The following is an 18863-nucleotide window of genomic DNA, read 5'->3' as shown; positions in this document are numbered from 1 at the left end:
TGAAACACAACAAGACACTAAAACAACAAGACACTATGAAAACAACAAGACACTATGAAAACAACAAGACACTATGAAAACAACAAGACACTATGAAAACAACAAGACACTATAAAAACAACAAGACACTATGAAAACAACAAGACACTATGAAAACAACAAGACACTATGAAAACAACAAGACACTATGAAAACAACAAGACACTATAAAAACAACAAGACACTATGAAAACAACAAGACACTATGAAAACAACAAGACACTATGAAAACAACAAGACATATGAAAACAAACAAGACACTATGAAAACAACAAGACACTATAAAAACAACAAGACACTATGAAAACAACAAGACACTATAAAAACAACAAGACACTATGAAAACAACAAGACACTATAAAACAACAAGACACTATAAAAACAACAAGACACTATGAAAACAACAAGACACTATGAAAACAACAAGACACTATGAAAACAACAAGACACTATGAAAACAACAAGACACTATGAAAACAACAAGACACTATAAAAACAACAAGACACTATAAAAACAACAAGACACTATAAAAACAACAAGACACTATAAAAACAACAAGACACTATGAAAACAACAAGACTATAAAAACAACAAGACACTATGAAAACAACAAGACACTATAAACAACAAGACACTATGAAAACAACAAGACACTATGAAAAACAACAAGACACTATGAAAACAACAAGACCTATGAAAAACAACAAGACACTATGAAAACAACAAGACACTATGAAAAACAACAAGACACTATGAAAACAACAATACACTATAAAAACAACAAGACCTATAAAAAACAACAAGACACTATGAAAACAACAAGACACTATGAAAACAACAAGACACTATGAAACAACAAGACACATAGAAAAACAACAAGACACTATGAAAAACAACAAGACACTATAAAACAACAAGACCTATGAAAACAACAAGACACTATAAAAACAACAAGACACTATGAAAACAACAAGACACTATAAAAACAACAAGACACTATGAAAAACAACAAGACACTATGCAAACAACAAGACACTATGAAAACAACAAGACACTATGAAAAACAACAAGACACTATGAAAACAACAAGACACTATAAAAACAACAAGACACTATAAAAACAACAAGACACTATGAAAACAACAAGACACTATAAAAACAACAAGACACTATGAAAACAACAAGACACTATAAAAACAACAAGACACTATGAAAACAACAAGACACTATGAAAACAACAAGACACTATGAAAACAACAAGACACTATGAAAACAACAAGACACTATAAAAACAACAAGACACTATAAAACAACAAGACACTATGAAAACAACAAGACACTATAAAACAACAAGACACTATGAAAAACACAAGACACTATGAAAACAACAAGACACTATGAAAACAACAAGACACTATGAAAACAACAAGACACTATAAAAAACAACAAGACACTATAAAAACAACAAGACACTATGAAAACAACAAGACACTATGAAAACAACAAGACACTATGAAAACAACAAGACACTATGAAACAACAAGACACTATGAAAAACAACAAGACACTATGAAAACAACAAGGACACTATGAAAACAACAAGACACTATGAAAACAACAAGACACTATGAAAACAACAAGACACTATGAAAACAACAAGACACTATAAAACAACAAGACACTATGAAAACAACAAGACACTATGAAAACAACAAGACACTATAAAAACAACAAGACACTATGAAAACAACAAGACACTATAAAAACAACAAGACACTATGAAAACAACAGACACTATGAAAACAACAGACACTATGAAACAACAAGACACCATAAAAACAACAAGACACTATGAAAACAACAAGACACTATGAAAACAACAAGACACTATGAAAACAACAGGACCCTATGAAACAACAAGACACTATAAAACAACAAGCACTATGGAAACAAGACACTATAAAAAACAACAAGACACTATGAAAACAACAAGACACTATGAAAACAACAAGACACTATGAAAACAACAAGACACTATGAAAACAACAAGACACTATAAAAACAACAAGACACTATGAAAACAACAAGACACTATGAAAACAACAAGACACTATAAAAACAACAAGACACTATAAAAACAACAAGACACTATAAAAACAACAAGACACTATGAAAACAACAAGACACTATAAAACAACAAGACACTATGAAAACAACAAGACACTATAAAAACAACAAGACACTATAAAAACAACAAGACACTATGAAAACAACAAGACACTATAAAAACAACAAGACACTATGAAAACAACAAGACACTATGAAAACAACAAGACACTATGAAAACAACAAGACACTATGAAAACACAAGACACTATGAAAACAACAAGACACTATGAAAACAACAAGACACTATAAAAACAACAAGACACTATAAAAACAACAAGACACTATAAAAACAACAAGACACTATAAAAACAATAAATGGGACTTAAAATAGACATGATAGGGAATATGTACATAAATAAATAAATAATAAATTAAATTGCACGATTCCCCTCGTATTCCACGGAAGGCTTTATATATATATATATATATATATATATATATATATTATATATATAGGGCTTTTCAAGGACTCAAAATAGGACTATCAAACGTGATCAACCGGCATGGATTGATGGGGGGGGGGGGGGGGGGCTATGAGTAGACAAGAGGAGAAGAGATGAGTTTTGAAAAGGGACTCGAATACTGTGAGGGTCTCAGAATAGCGGAGATCTTTGCATCAATATGTTCAAAATGTAAAAAACAATTCTACAATTATGAATAGTGAAAAGTTAAATATAACATATTTGTAGTTTGAACCAAAATATAATACTAAATATTATACAAGTGTTTTTTCTTCACCAAAATGACAAAAATGGCATTAAAACACATTATTCTAATACAGGTCCTTTTTGACCCACTTATGGAAGAGTGTAGGGTCCAGTCACTCGGGCATCGAAGGGTTATTAATAAAGAAAGTCAAAACACATATTGTGAAATCGATCTCCGATGCAGCAACTTCACCTTCAGAGGATAGAGAGGTTCTGTACCCAGAATACAGTAACAGTCTCACTATATATTCAGCCAACTGGTCCCACCCATAAACTACCGCAGGCTTTTCTAAACACCCATGAAATTCTTCTGACCTGAGCTCCTCCAAAAATGCAACATATATAATTGTTACGTCCCCAGCTCGCTTAGGGTAAAAGGGACGCAACACGAAACCAGGTGTTCTTGGTAAGAGGTTGATTTTAATAATAAACTCAAAATAAAGACGATATAACCAAAAATACAGGCTCTTAAAACCAGCTATCTGTTCACAATAACGCTACACAAAACGAAGGCCACAGATTATCACAGTCATAGCGCACTATGGGCACTTAAGGCTAAAATAGTGAGGCGTCTCGCACAAGTTCGACGCCGTCACAAATCACAGAATACACTTAAACACACTTAAACACACACCCTAACTAACCACTGTAGCAGAACTAGCACAGAGCTACACAGAACTGACACAGAACGTAAGGAGAGCAGCGAGAGCCGTCTGACACAGATTCAGACCTCTCCCGTCTAACTGAGATGCACACACTCTTGTAAGAGTCCCCGGAAGGTGTGGGCAGGGATTGGTGAGTCGGGCCCGACCTGCTCCAATCCAGATCTTCAGTCACGCCTACCGGAGGAGGGACAGGAAACTGGCATCCAATGGCGTCCGGGCAACGGCACATCTCATATACATATAACATACACAGCTGAAAACAATCCCAGACAGGTTAACGAGCAGACAGCAGCCGTGACAATAATATTAACGTGTCTCTCCTGAAGTGTTACGGTACGTCCACACAGCCGCGTTAAAAAAATCTTGGAGGTGGGCGTATCTGAAGCGAGCAACGCGACCAACAACCAATCACATGAATCTCCCGCCCCCGACATACAAAGCAATAGCAATGTTCAAACGAAGTAAACTGGATATAAAATCCCCAAACAGGCGAAAACCTACCAGTTTCATCCACTGTCTCTGCCACCTCCCTCCATGCCTCGCTCCTCCGGTTTGTATCCCGGTAGGTGAACAGAGACTGGTCATAAAGAACCGGGTGATTACCGGGTTAGTGTGTCTCTCCTGAAGTGTTAGGGTTAGTGCGTCTCTCCTGAAGTGTTAGGGTTACTGTGTCTCTCCTGAAGTGTTAGGGTTAGTGTGTTCTCTCCTGAAGTGTTAGGGTTAGTGTGTCTCTCCTGAAGTGTTAGGGTTAGTGTGTCTCTCCTGAAGTGTTAGGGTTAGTGTGTCTCTCCTGAAGTGTTAGGGTTAGTGTGTCTCTCCTGAAGTGTTAGGGTTACTGTGTCTCTCCTGAAGTGTTAGGGTTAGTGTGTCTCTCCTGAAGTGTTAGGGTTAGTGTGTCTCTCCTGAAGTGTTAGGGTTAGTGTGTCTCTCCTGAAGTGTTAGGGTTAGTGTGTCTCTCCTGAAGTGTTAGGGTTAGTGTGTCTCTCCTGAAGTGTTAGGGTTAGTGCGTCTCTCCTGAAGTGTTAGGGTTAGTGCGTCTCTCCTGAAGTGTTAGGGTTAGTGTGTCTCTCCTGAAGTGTTAGGGTTAGTGCGTCTCTCCTGAAGTGTTAGGGTTACTGTGTCTCTCCTGAAGTGTTAGGGTTACTGTGTCTCTCCTGAAGTGTTAGGGTTAGTGTGTCTCTCCTGAAGTGTTAGGGTTAGCGTGTCTCTCCTGAAGTGTTAGGGTTAGCGTGTCTCTCCTGAAGTGTTAGGGTTAGTGTGTCTCTCCTGAAGTGTTAGGGTTAGTGTGTCTCTCCTGAAGTGTTAGGGTTAGAGTGTCTCTCCTGAAGTGTTAGGGTTAGAGTGTCTCTCCTGAAGTGTTAGGGTTACTGTGTCTCTCCTGAAGTGTTAGGGTTAGTGCGTCTCTCCTGAAGTGTTAGGGTTAGTGTGTCTCTCCTGAAGTGTTAGGGTTAGTGCGTCTCTCCTGAAGTGTTAGGGTTAGTGTGTCTCTCCTGAAGTGTTAGGGTTAGTGTGTCTCTCCTGAAGTGTTAGGGTTAGTGCGTCTCTCCTGAAGTGTTAGGGTTACTGTGTCTCTCCTGAAGTGTTAGGGTTACTGTGTCTCTCCTGAAGTGTTAGGGTTAGTGTGTCTCTCCTGAAGTGTTAGGGTTACTGTGTCTCTCCTGAAGTGTTAGGGTTAGTGTGTCTCTCCTGAAGTGTTAGGGTTAGTGTGTCTCTCCTGAAGTGTTAGGGTTACTGTGTCTCTCCTGAAGTGTTAGGGTTAGTGTGTCTCTCCTGAAGTGTTAGGGTTACTGTGTCTCTCCTGAAGTGTTAGGGTTAGTGTGTCTCTCCTGAAGTGTTAGGGTTAGTGCGTCTCTCCTGAAGTGTTAGGGTTAGGTGTCTCTCCTGAAGTGTTAGGGTTACTGTGTCTCTCCTGAAGTGTTAGGGTTAGTGTGTCTCTCCTGAAGTGTTAGGGTTACTGTGTCTCACCTGAAGTGTTAGGGTTACTGTGTCTCTCCTGAAGTGTTAGGGTTACTGTGTCTCTCCTGAAGTGTTAGGGTTAGTGTGTCTCTCCTGAAGTGTTAGGGTTAGTGCGTCTCTCCTGAAGTGTTAGGGTTAGTGTGTCTCTCCTGAAGTGTTAGGGTTAGTGTGTCTCTCCTGAAGTGTTAGGGTTAGTGCGTCTCTCCTGAAGTGTTAGGGTTAGTGCGTCTCTCCTGAAGTGTTAGGGTTAGTGTGTCTCTCCTGAAGTGTTAGGGTTAGTGTGTCTCTCCTGAAGTGTTAGGGTTAGTGCGTCTCTCCTGAAGTGTTAGGGTTAGAGTGTCTCTCCTGAAGTGTTAGGGTTAGTGTGTCTCTCCTGAAGTGTTAGGGTTAGTGTGTCTCTCCTGAAGTGTTAGGGTTAGTGTGTCTCTCCTGAAGTGTTAGGGTTAGCGTGTCTCTCCTGAAGTGTTAGGGTTAGTGTGTCTCTCCTGAAGTGTTAGGGTTAGTGTGTCTCTCCTGAAGTGTTAGGGTTAGTGTGTCTCTCCTGAAGTGTTAGGGTTAGTGCGTCTTTCCTGAAGTGTTAGGGTTAGTGTGTCTCTCCTGAAGTGTTAGTGTGTCTCTCCTGAAGTGTTAGGGTTAGTGTGTCTCTCCTGAAGTGTTAGTGTGTCTCTCCTGAAGGGTTAGAGTGTCTCTCCTGAAGTGTTAGGGTTAGTGTGTCTCTCCTGAAGTGTTAGGGTTAGTGTGTCTCTCCTGAAGTGTTAGGGTTAGAGTGTCTCTCCTGAAGTGTTAGGGTTAGAGTGTCTCTCCTGAAGTGTTAGGGTTAGTGTGTCTCTCCTGAAGTGTTAGGGTTAGCGCGTCTCTCCTGAAGTATTAGGGTTAGTGTGTCTCTCCTGAAGTGTTAGGGTTAGTGTGTCTCTCCTGAAGTGTTAGGGTTAGTGTGTCTCTCCTGAAGTGTTAGGGTTAGTGTGTCTCTCCTGAAGTGTTAGGGTTAGTGTGTCTCTCCTGAAGTGTTAGGGTTACTGTGTCTCTCCTGAAGTGTTAGGGTTAGTGTGTCTCTCCTGAAGTGTTAGGGTTAGTGCGTCTCTCCTGAAGTGTTAGGGTTAGTGTGTCTCTCCTGAAGTGTTAGGGTTAGTGTGTCTCTCCTGAAGTGTTAGGGTTACTGTGTCTCTCCTGAAGTGTTAGGGTTAGTGCGTCTCTCCTGAAGTGTTAGGGTTAGTGTGTCTCTCCTGAAGTGTTAGGGTTACTGTGTCTCTCCTGAAGTGTTAGGGTTAGTGTGTCTCTCCTGAAGTGTTAGGGTTAGTGTGTCTCTCCTGAAGTGTTAGGGTTAGTGTGTCTCTCCTGAAGTGTTAGGGTTAGGTTTAACGTCTCTCCTGAAGTGTTAGGGTTAGTGTGTCTCTCCTGAAGTGTTAGGGTTAGGTTTAACGTCTCTCCTGAAGTGTTAGGGTTAGGTTTAACGTCTCTCCTGAAGTGTGTGGTATGTTTGAATGTATACAAAACATTAAATAAAATGACTTATATTTATTTTCATTATTGATTAAATGCTGATTTTATTGTAATTTTGTATACATATTTTTATATTTATTTGTATTTTTGTATTCACGATTGTGGGGGAATTTTGATCTCTCTGTCTGTACACACAAACTGAAAGATTGACAATAAAGTTGACTTTGAGTTATTCAGAGCCCCTTCATCATCATCATCATCGTCATCGTCTCCTTTGTGTGTGTGTTTGCAGGGCTGAATAACGACCGCACCATCACACTGATCCCAGTTCAGCCGTGTGATTCCTCCGGTACGATCACCGCTCAGTTCCTGCTCACCACCTCCCCGAGTCGCCCCCCTCCTCCCCCTCCCATGACCTCTGACCCCCCGGCGGCAGGAAGCGGACGCCCGCGACGCACCGGCTCCCTCGCGCTGTTCTTCAGGAAGGTAGGATATCGTCATGGTTTTTATTTGAATTACAGAAACTTAAAGAAAACATTCACAGACGAGAGTTATTAAAAAAAAACTTCCTCTGACTTTTCTTCAGTAGATGTTGCTTTCCTACTTGTTTCATGTGTGTGTGTGTGTGTGTGTGTGGTGTGTGTGTGTGTGTGTGTGTGTGTGTGGTGGTGTGTGTGTGTGTGTGTGTGTGTGTGTGTGTGTGTGTGTGTGTGTGTGTGTGTGTGTGTGTGTGTGTGTGGTGTGTGTGTGTGTGTGTGTGTGTGTGTTGTGTGTGGTGTGTGTGTGTGTGTGTGTGTGTGTGTGTGTGTGTGTGTGTGTGTGTGTGTGTGTGTGTGTGTGTGTGTGTGTGTGTGTGTGTGTGTGTGTGGTGTGTGTGTGTGTGTGTGTGTGTGTGTGTGTGTGTGTGTGTGTGTGTGTGTGTGTGTGTGTGTGTGTGTGTGTGTGTGTGTGTGTGTGTGTGTGTGGTGTGTGTGTGTAGGTGTATCACCTGGCCAGTGTGCGTCTGAGGGATCTGTGTGTGAAGATGGACGTGTCGTCGGAGCTGCGGGGGAAGATCTGGACGTGTTTCGAACATGCGTTGGTTCACTGCACGGCTCTGATGAAGGACCGACACCTCGACCAGCTGATGCTCTGCTGCGTGTACATCATATCCAAAGTGAGATTTAAAAACATTTTCCCGCATTGCTCTCCTGCTTAACTATAGACTGTTCTTGTACTATTTCTATTTTATTTGTATTCACTTGCACATCTCAAAATATTCTCTTGCACTATTTTATCTGTTTTATGTCCTTTATATATGTTCATGTTGCTCTGTCGGAGGAGCCTGGGACTTCAGTTTTTCATTGCCATATCTACACTGTAGCTAAAGGGCATATGACAATACAGCCTTTATACTTGAAACACACACACACACACACACACACACACACTTGTACACAGGGTTCGTACGGGTGCTTGAAATCCTTGAAAAGGAAAATTTGAAGTGGTGTTTTCAAGGTTGGGAAAGTGCTTGAAAATGTAAATGCTTTACTTTTACAATAAATTGCTGTCTGACTGAATAGTTCGCTTTTTAGATTAAAAGAAAAGAATTGCTTCGCTTCTAAAACAGCTCCGCTGCACCTTCCCGCGCTATGCGAGCGACCTGCAAGTGTTTGTGTTACGTGTGACCTGGGCATTCTGATGAGTGATAGATGACTGTGTGCCAGGAGGTTGCAGTTTCAACGAGCGTTGGCTAGCAGAAGACAAATACAAGCCATGGCTAAGACGAGGGTCACGCCCACGAGTAGCCTCCTGCAAAGTTTGCAAACATAACGATGGGAGAGTCTGCGCTGACGAGCCACATGAAAGGTACGCCGTAGAACAGCATTTTAGATTAGGCTAACGTTGCATGTTACGTTTGTTTAAGCTAACGTTAGCAAGCTGATTAGCGAACTCGATTGAGGGATAATAATAATTGCAGGGGACAATCATTTCAGAGGAGCGTACCTATGTTATGTTACAGTCGCCATCCGGTGGTGTTCAGAGGATGAAGCACTCACGGCATTTCGTGTTATAGTCACGAAATATAATCTCTTGATTCGACACAGAGCGATTTTGAAAGCAATGTATTTCTACTGGTAGTATGTTTCGTGCCTAAACCAAATGTGACTTGCTCTATCGAAATCAGTCACATTGACCCGAAGACACATCTTCGTTTGTATTACTGGTCTGGGGGAAGCTCGCGAGTGTGTTTGTGTATTTTTGCGTTTGTGTACCGGGGAAAAACTCACAAGAAACACCGGCTGTTGTTATGCCTGCTGTGACGTTAAGTTACTCAGTTCTCCGCTTGTAATTATGCCGAAGCTTCAAAGTTGTATTTATCATCTGAATTTGCCGAAACAAGTTTAATATTCTGAAAGCCAATACTTTGTTTATTTGAAAACAGATGAAAACAAACTGTCTTTTATATAAAATTGAAGTATTATACAAGTAAAACTACATGTTGCTTTAATCCCATGTAATTGTAGAATGAACACAGTCTTCTTTTGAAGATGTATAAGTCAGGTGTCTTGAGTAGTCAATTACCTACAATCATTGTACACATTTGTAAATATTATTTTCCACTTGTGAGTCTATTTTTATGCAGCTCTGCGTGATTTTGTGGCTACAATTCAGACTAATACGCTACCAGAGGTGGAATAAGTACTCAGATCTTGTACTTGAGTAAAAGTAAAAGTACTCAGATCTTGTACTTGAGTAAAAGTAAAAGTACTCAGATCTTGTACTTGAGTAAAAGTAAAAGTACTCAGATCTTGTACTTGAGTAAAAGTAGAAGTACTGAGGTCTTGTACTTGAGTAAAAGTAGAAGTACTGAGGTCTTGTACTTGAGTAAAAGTAGAAGTACCAGAGTGTAGGAATACTCTGTTACAGTGAAAGTCCTGCATTCAAAATGTTCCTCAAGTGAAAGTAGAAAAGTATTCTCATCTAAATATAGTGAAAGTAACGACAGTAAAAGTAGTCGTTGTGCAGATTGGTCCATTTCAGAATAATATATATGATATGTTTTATAATGATTGATCATGAAAGTGTTCTCAAAGCTGGTGAAGGTGCAGCTAGTTTGAATGGCTTTGTATACTGCAGGGTAGCTGGTGGATTTACTCCAGGTGGAACTAAAGTCTGATTTAACACTTGATTATATTTCACATCATTCATCCACATCTGTGAAGTAACTAAAGGTATTAAATACATGTAGTGGAGTAGAAGTACACCATGTACCTCTGAACTGTAGTGGAGTAGAAGTACAACCATTTACCTCTGAACTGTAGTGGAGTAGAAGTACACCATTTACCTCTGAACTGTAGTGGAGTAGAAGTACACCATTTACCTCTGACTTATGTTCACTTCCAACCTAAAAGTACCTCAAAAATAGTAATCAATAATGCATTGAAAAGTTATTTGGCTGATTGTTTTATATTGGCTCAGACAGATTATCTGGGAGGCCCAGTCTACGTACAGATCACTCATTTAGAAATATTAAACTTACTTTTCTTTTCTTTAATTGTTCATCCTCGTGTAGAAGGCTATCACGAAACCCATTTGGTTGTTTATAGCATAAAGAACATCTGATTTAATGTGAGGTAGGGAAATAATCATTTGAGTATGTGTATATAAATATGTAATTTACAACAGCTGTAAGCTGCTTGAAAAGCTGGAAAATGCACCTTGAAAATGCTTGAAAAGTGCTTGAATTTGACTTTGGAAAAGGTGTAAGAACCCTGTGTACCAATATACTTATTATAATTATTCTTGAGTGCATGTGATGCGGTTTTTGTAATTTCTCCGATTCCCTTCTTCCTCGCAGATCACCAAAGAGACTCACACCTTCCACGACATCATGAAGTGTTACCGTGGCCAACCACAGGCCAGCAGCCATGTGAGTCTCACACACACACACGAATAGGGTAACACCACATGTCTTCATTCAACACCTTACTTGAGTAAAAGGACTGAGTTATAATAATTTAAACATTGTGTTCATCCCTTTTTAATGCTGCAGTGAATTGGTAACACTTAAAGAGCCTGTGACAGCCTCCCAACAACTGTTGTGCAATGAAATATTGGGCTACTAGTCATCTCGAACCGTCAGTTTAAAAAAGAAAAAGCGATACCGTTCCGTTAAATATCAATAATTTCGAACATCGCGGGGAAATTCCTTCGACTCATTTTGAAGTTTTGGGGGAAGCCGGAAGTGACGTCAATGCGGGAACGCTTCACTGTGCGGCGAGAGAGCCGAACACGGACAGAGTGTGTTGTCATGCGTAGAAATGGTGAATTACTGAGTTTAGGCACGTTAATAACGTTGTAATGAAGTTGACTACAGTATATTCATATTTGTCAGTGCTTTCATGTCAATTCGGCGAAGATGATGATTACATTAGGATTAAAAATCGGTAGTGAGAGCTGCTGAATTTCCTCCCGTCGGATGTGATATAAAAACAAATCGATTATTTTTGTAGTTGTAAACTCAAGTGGATGAAACTACATGTATTAGTGCTTTCATGTCAATTCGGCGAACATATGATACATTAAATGATCGTGAGGATGATGATTACAAATCGTTTGTTTGAGCCGGTCTGCATTTCCTGATGAGAAAACAAACCGATGCTTTTTGTAGTTGTAGTACACCAACATGGATTAAACGTGTGTTTTTTTACCACAATGTTGGGGAAATTAATGGATAAAATGCACGGATTATTATTATTATTCCCACTCCGATCGGGACACTAGATCCACCGTTTCCCCGCAGCGAGGCTCCCCCGTTGACAGTTTACCTGGGCTGGGTGCAGTGGCGGACTGGCCATCGGGACGAATCCCGATGGGCCGGTACCGAAGTGGGCCGGTCGGATAAGTCACTAGCACATCCCCCATAGGCGGCGCGTGAGGCTCATGTTTGGGAAGGCTAAATAACTTTTTTTACCTGACGCTGCCCGCCTCCGGCGTCTATAGAAAAGAGATCAGCTCAGTGTGCGGAGTTTAAATCTCTCAAGTCATATTACAGGATAAAGTAAATACAGTTTAAACTGCCGTATGCAGAGAAGACGCCGACGTGTCGCACTTATCATTCATATCACATCATCAATCAGATCATCGATCATATAATATCAGAATATATCATATATTTCCTTATCTGAGTCAGCTTCTCCAGCCGTATCTGGCCGTGCAACACTCACAGTGTCACATACTGTATTATTTTAATCAACACATTATGTTGACGAAACACTCGAGTCAAATGTAATTAAAGTCAGATCCACTCGTGTCTTAGATGGGGCAGTGATATCATAAAACTATACGCTTTCAAACACTCGGTAGGCCTAGTTATTTTTTAACCAGTTGTTCTGTATTCACCTTGCAGCAACTCTGTGGCTTGTATCCTGGATTATATGTTTAAGTCATCATGGATGTTTAAAGTTCATATTTGTCTAATATTAGTTTACTTTTCATTAATGAAGTATGACGCTGCGCTGTCAGTACACTTGTCCCTGTTTGTGATTGGTCAAATGTAGCTAACCCCGCCCCTTTCACGTGAACGCGCTCTCAGCTGGTGAGAGAATCCCTGGCTTGATTTACCGAGTTGATAACCAGCGTCGAGATCTCGTTTGTTAGTACAACATCAGGAAGATACGTCCCCAGCTGACCCAGAAAGCCACGCAGGTTCTGGTCCAGGCTCTCGTCACCTCACGCCTAGACTACTGCAACTCCCTCCTGGCTGGTCTACCTGCATGTGCCATCCGACCTCTGCAGCTCATCCAGAATGCAGCGGCTCGTCTGGTCTTCAACCTTCCTAAATTCTCCCACACCACTCCGCTCCTCCGCTCCCTCCACTGGCTTCCGGTAACTGCTAGAATCCACTTCAAGACACTGGTACTTGCGTACCATGCTGCGAATGGATCTGGCCCTTCCTACATCCAGGACATGGTTAAACCGTACACCCCAGCGCGTGCACTCCGCTCTGCATCAACCAAACGACTCGCTGCACCCTCGCTGCGAGGGGGACCCAAGTTCCCATCGGCAAAAACACGTGGGTTTGCTATCCTGGCTCCAAGATGGTGGAATGAGCTCCCCATTGACATCAGGACAGCAGATAGCTTGCACATCTTCCGGCGCAAACTGAAAACTCATCTCTTTCGACTCCACTTCGAGCGTTAGAACGATTAACGAAGCACTTTTATACTAATAAAGGACTGGCTTATCTAAAGCCAGTTGAGTAGCACTTGAAATGTTTGGCTCTATGAAACCTGATATACTTTATGATTCTGTTTTCTTCAAGTTTGTATTTTGTTGGTCGAATGCACTTATTGTAAGTCGCTCTGGATAAAAGCGTCAGCTAAATGCAATGTAATGTAATTAGTTTGTTGTTGTTAGTTAGTTTGTTACTCAAACATATCCAGGGTATGTTGAGCTGGCTTCGTAGGACAGGGCACAGGTGGCTAGCAGCACTAATGTAAAAAACACAGACATTATACATTATATTTGTATTTTTCCAGGATGCAGTGACACAAATATTTGGGAAGGCTTAGCCTTCCCTAGCCTACAGCACCCGCCGCCCCTGACATCCCCCACTCCCCCCGTTGACAACTTACTAGCGGTACCGAAGTGGGCCGGTCGAGAGTCCCGGGATGATTTTTAGTCCCAGTCCACCACTGGCTACATGACCGTATGATCGCCCATATTGACGCACCTAATTCCTAAACTTCTAACAGATACAACATAAACCGATCTTTCAGCCTCATATGAGCCTCAGACACGTTCAACATTAAACTGTCATCGCTGTCTGAGCTTGCTGCTGTGTGCGTCATCGTGCGTTTACATGAAGATGCTGGGATCCTGAACGGTGCAGCTGGAGCGCTGTGCCCGCAATGACGTCACACATAATTTGGCGGGACTTGAAGAATCCCCGAGCAGATCCAGAAAATGGTCAACATTGAAGGGCAGATTAATGGTTATCAAAGTACAAATATCCAAAATCAGTTCAGTAACGGTTTTCAAGGGGACAATATTTACTCAAATTGATGGGTTTGGATGATGGGGGAAACTCGTGTCACAGGCTCTTTAAATAAAAACGTTGGGTAGTTTAGCATATGATGATAATACCGTATGTTATTTGTTGATCATATTTTGCTTTGATTATCTGAATATGCAACTGAAATACTTCCATTACTAAGAAACCAATTCATAGTAACACAAGTTAACAATGGAGTCAATTTAGTTTTTATCAATTAAAGGCCGGTTTATCTAACTCTGTTATAATGATGTAATTGTGTGTGTGTGTGTGTGTGTGTGCGTGTGTGTGTGTGTGTGTGTAGGTGTACCGCAGTGTGTTACTGCGTCACACTCCCAGAGAGCAGGTGACTGACGAGAACATGGAGGTGGATCCTGTCTCAGGTGGAGAATGTAAGAGCACAGACAGAGATGCTCTATATAAGCACTGAATATTAATATGTATTATTCTGAAAGCATTTTTCCTTATAGTTAAACAATAATCATTAGACACATGTCAGATTTCTTCAAAAATGTTTTCCTGTCCCAATAATTGATCAAAGACTGTTAAGAGTTCTCTTTTGTGCCTTGTCACATTTTGCATTAGTTTCAAAGTGTTCATCATTGCGTTTTTATACAACCGTATCCCTCGTTTTTAAAATAAATCACTTCTCGGTATGTCTCTGTGTCTCCTCAGCGGCAGAGAAGACCAATCAGGCGTCAGGAGAAGCCAACACCGACCAATCAGGAGAGGAGGAACGCGGTGACCTCATCCAGTTCTACAACAGCGTCTTCGTCCTGAAGATGAAGAGCTTCGCGCTGAGATACGCCGTCCATGACAACCGGGTACGACGAGAAAAACTACGATGCGATACGATAACACTTTATTTGTCAGATGAAGTCTGAAATGAGACTTGCATCCCAGCAGGTCCATGTGTAACATCAACAGACACATATCAAGACTCAATACATGGAACACATTTAACATAACAGCACAATCACTTCAAGTATTCCGTAACAGAACAACAGAATCATTTCTCCGCGCAGAGCAGAACCCTGTGGTAAAACGTTATGAAATCAACACACTTGATAATGTTTGTATAATCTGTGTGTGTGTTTGCAGGTGGACGCCCCCCCCCCTCTCTCCGTTCCCCTCGGTGCGCGCTCAGCCTCTCTCCCCCCGCAGGGTTTCTCAGAGACACTCGCTCTACGTTTCTCCTCACAAGAACTCTGCGGCCTGCCTCACACCGAACTCCTACACATACAGGATCAACAGCAGCCCCTCCAAGGTAAACACACGCACACACACACACACACACACACTGAATCCTTTGTCAATGGGGAAGACGCAGCGATGACGTATTTCTGTATTGGACCCTGAGAGGGATTTGGATGTGATAATTAATTATTGCAGAAAAGAATCTCTGGCAAACAACTCTTTATGATACTTACACGTTTAGTTCAGCAGGATAATCTCCACATATTAACACCACTTTATTATTTCTAAAGTAAAACGCTAATGTTGGGCTATAATGGAACTACAGCACGGTCACATGACTTCACATCACCACCGCTAAGCTAAAGGTGGCTAATGTTGGGCTATAAAGGAACTACTGCACGGTTACATGACTTCACGTCACCACCGCTAAGCTAAAGGAGGCTAATGTTGGGCTATAAAGGAACTACAGCACGGTCACATGACTTCACGTCACCACCGCTAAGCTAAAGGTGGCTAATGTTGGGCTATAAAGAAACTACAGCACGGTCACATGACTTCACGTCACCACCGCTAAGCTAAAGGTGGCTAATGTTGGGCTATAAAGGAACTACAGCACGGTCACATGACTTCACGTCACCACCGCTAAGCTAAAGGTGGCTAATGTTGGGCTATAAAGGAACTACTGCACGGTTACATGACTTCACGTCACCACCGCTAAGCTAAAGGAGGCTAATGTTGGGCTATAAAGGAACAACAGCACGGTCACATGACTTCAGGTCACCACCGCTAAGCTAAAGGCGGCTAATGTTGGGCTATAAAGGAACTACAGCATGGTCACATGACTTCACGCCACCACCGCTAAGCTAAAGGTGGCTAATGTTGGGCTATGAAGGAACTACAGCACGGTCACATGACTTCACGTCACCACCGCTAAGCTAAAGGCGGCTAATGTTGGGCTATAAAGGAACTATAGCATGGTCACATGACTTCACGCCACCACCGCTAAGCTAAAGGTGGCTAATGTTGGGCTATGAAGGAACTACAGCACGGTCACATGACTTCACGTCACCACCGCTAAGCTAAAGGCGGCTAATGTTGGGCTATAAAGGAACTACAGCATGGTCACATGACTTCACGCCACCACCGCTAAGCTAAAGGTGGCTAATGTTGGGCTATGAAGGAACTACAGCACGGTCACATGACTTCACGTCACCACCGCTAAGCTAAAGGTGGCTAATGTTGGGCTATAAATAAACTACAGCACGGTCACATGACTTCACGTCACCACCGCTAAGCTAAAGGCGGCTAATGTTGGGCAATAAAGGAACTACAGCACGGTCACATGACTTCACGTCACCACCGCTAAGCTAAAGGAGGCTAATGTTGGGCGATAAAGGAACTACAGCACGGTCACATGACTTCACGTCACCACCGCTAAGCTAAAGGCGGCTAATGTTGGGCTATAAAGGAACTATAGCATGGTCACATGACTTCACGCCACCACCGCTAAGCTAAAGGTGGCTAATGTTGGGCTATGAAGGAACTACAGCACGGTCACATGACTTCACGTCACCACCGCTAAGCTAAAGGTGGCTAATGTTGGGCTATAAATAAACTACAGCACGGTCACATGACTTCACGTCACCACCGCTAAGCTAAAGGCGGCTAATGTTGGGCTATAAAGGAACTACAGCACGGTCACATGACTTCACGTCACCACCGCTAAGCTAAAGGAGGCTAATGTTGGGCGATAAAGGAACTACAGCACGGTCACATTACTTCACGTCACCACCGCTGAGCTAAAGGTGGCTAATGTTGGGCTATAAAGGAACTACTGCACGGTCACATGACTTCACGTCTAAAGCTAAAGGCGGCTAATGCTTTTAGTCGTTTAGTCTTCTGATTTAGACACTTGTTATCACATCTAATAAACTCTCTCCTTTCTCTCTCTCTCTAGGAGTTGTCGGACATTAACCGGATGATTCGTCAGGGCTCCTCGGTCAGCAGGAAGAGGGCCTTCACCATGGAGGGCGACGTGATGATGTCATCAGCGTGTGACTCCCCCAGTAAGAGGGCGTGTCCGGAGAACAGCCCCGACGTCCTGCTGAAGCGCCTGCAGGTCGTCGTGTCCGAGCGACAGAGTCACTAACGAACACGTTAAAACATTAAATGACATCACATTTAATTACAGAATCATCCCCACCTTAAAAAGCTTAGCGTACATGATGAATCTAGACATTAGGAGTGTTTCATTTATCATTAATGAGGCTTACATTTGACTTTTTTGTAATATATTATGACCTGAGGGTTATAGAACGTGAGCAGAGAAAGATGGCAGAATGCATGCCATTTGGTTTTATCAAAAATAATCAAACTCAACGTTTTATTAGAAACCATGAGTAATATCTGAAAGGGGATATTTCAGGAATCAGAACAAACTCAGACACTGTTTTTTATCTTTTGGCTGAAAAAAAGTCTATTATTTAAACATTTTTCAGGGTTTCTTGACCCTCAAATACATCTGAACACCTCGATGTTAGAGTGTGTGAATTCACAGGTTGATAAGTGATTGATAAGCAGGTGTTCAGGTGTGTGTTGCTACTGAAGGGAAACTTACAGTTTTAAAATCAAAGTTAACCGTATTGGCCTGAATATACGGAAGTTTTCACAAATATGTTTTTAATTATTAAAAGATCAGACCGTTACTCAAATTGATATCTTTATTGGCATGATGATGTACGGATCTTATCCAGCTGTGCTTTCTGACCACACAAATATAAACAATATTAACAAACATTTGAAATGCTCGTCGTTCTTCTCGTCAGGTCAAAATATATTTAGTAAGATTATCGTGTAAATAGTTTCTGACAAATCAAGCGCTATTGTACATTTTCTAGCATTCAACTCGTCTTCCTCTCCTGTCAGAGGTCTCTACTTTTTATGGAGATTTTACTGGGAAATTAATCTTTTATTAATTACCGTTAATTAAAAAAGAAATGCTGTTATTATGCTTTTAATGTTGTAAAGAAAAAGGTAGAAAAGCCCATGGAGTGTGTGGTATCTACACATTAAAAACATGTTATATCTGCTTTTGTTTATTCATTGTTTTGCTAAAAGCACATTAGCAAAGTGAAAAGCTAACCACATGTCAAATACAAAATAAAAGTGTTGATATTTGCTCCCAGATAGTTGATAGTTAAAATAATGTGAATGTGTGAACAGGGAATCATTCTGTGTCATTGTCCCAAACTCTTTTAAAGGAAATGTGTATTTTCCAGGTGTTTTGTAAAATAAAATGTACTTTGATCACTAAATGTTCATGTTTCTGACTCCTACATTTTCATTTCCTCATTTAGGCACATTTTTCATTTAATGCACTTTTTCGGTAAATAATTCCTGAATATTTTTTACATTTCAGTTTATTCTTAACTTTGGAAACTCGTTCAAAATCTCAAATGTACTGCTGTGTAGTTGATGATGTAGAAAACTGACCTTTGTTTCCCAACCGTATTTATTTAATACGCTATATGAACATCATACAACATATGTACAAAGAAATGACATCAGGGACACACAGTGGTGGGAGAAGAAGTACTTGGATATTGTACTTAAGTAGAAGTACTAGAGTGTAGTAATACTGTGTTACAAGT

The 18863-nt window shown here is 41.3% G+C and overlaps 1 protein-coding gene across 1 annotated transcript in view; it reads left to right on the top strand.

Moving 5' to 3' along the window:
* Positions 1 to 18527, top strand: part of rbl1 (retinoblastoma-like 1 (p107)) — a gene marked incomplete in the record, with an annotated part of 24416 nt that extends 5889 nt beyond the window's left edge. The window contains 8 exon segments of the mRNA XM_034206282.1: positions 7270 to 7463; positions 7957 to 8133; positions 10819 to 10890; positions 14321 to 14408; positions 14692 to 14840; positions 15118 to 15126; positions 15128 to 15283; positions 17171 to 18527. Of these exon segments, the coding sequence (XP_034062173.1) occupies positions 7270 to 7463; positions 7957 to 8133; positions 10819 to 10890; positions 14321 to 14408; positions 14692 to 14840; positions 15118 to 15126; positions 15128 to 15283; positions 17171 to 17362 (1037 nt within the window).
* Positions 18528 to 18863: the final 336 nt, after the last annotated feature.

The sequence above is a fragment of the Gymnodraco acuticeps genome, unplaced genomic scaffold (assembly GCF_902827175.1).
Source record: "Gymnodraco acuticeps unplaced genomic scaffold, fGymAcu1.1, whole genome shotgun sequence".
NCBI classification, from domain to species: domain Eukaryota; kingdom Metazoa; phylum Chordata; class Actinopteri; order Perciformes; family Bathydraconidae; genus Gymnodraco; species Gymnodraco acuticeps.
This window is presented reverse-complemented; position numbering and strand designations above follow the sequence as displayed.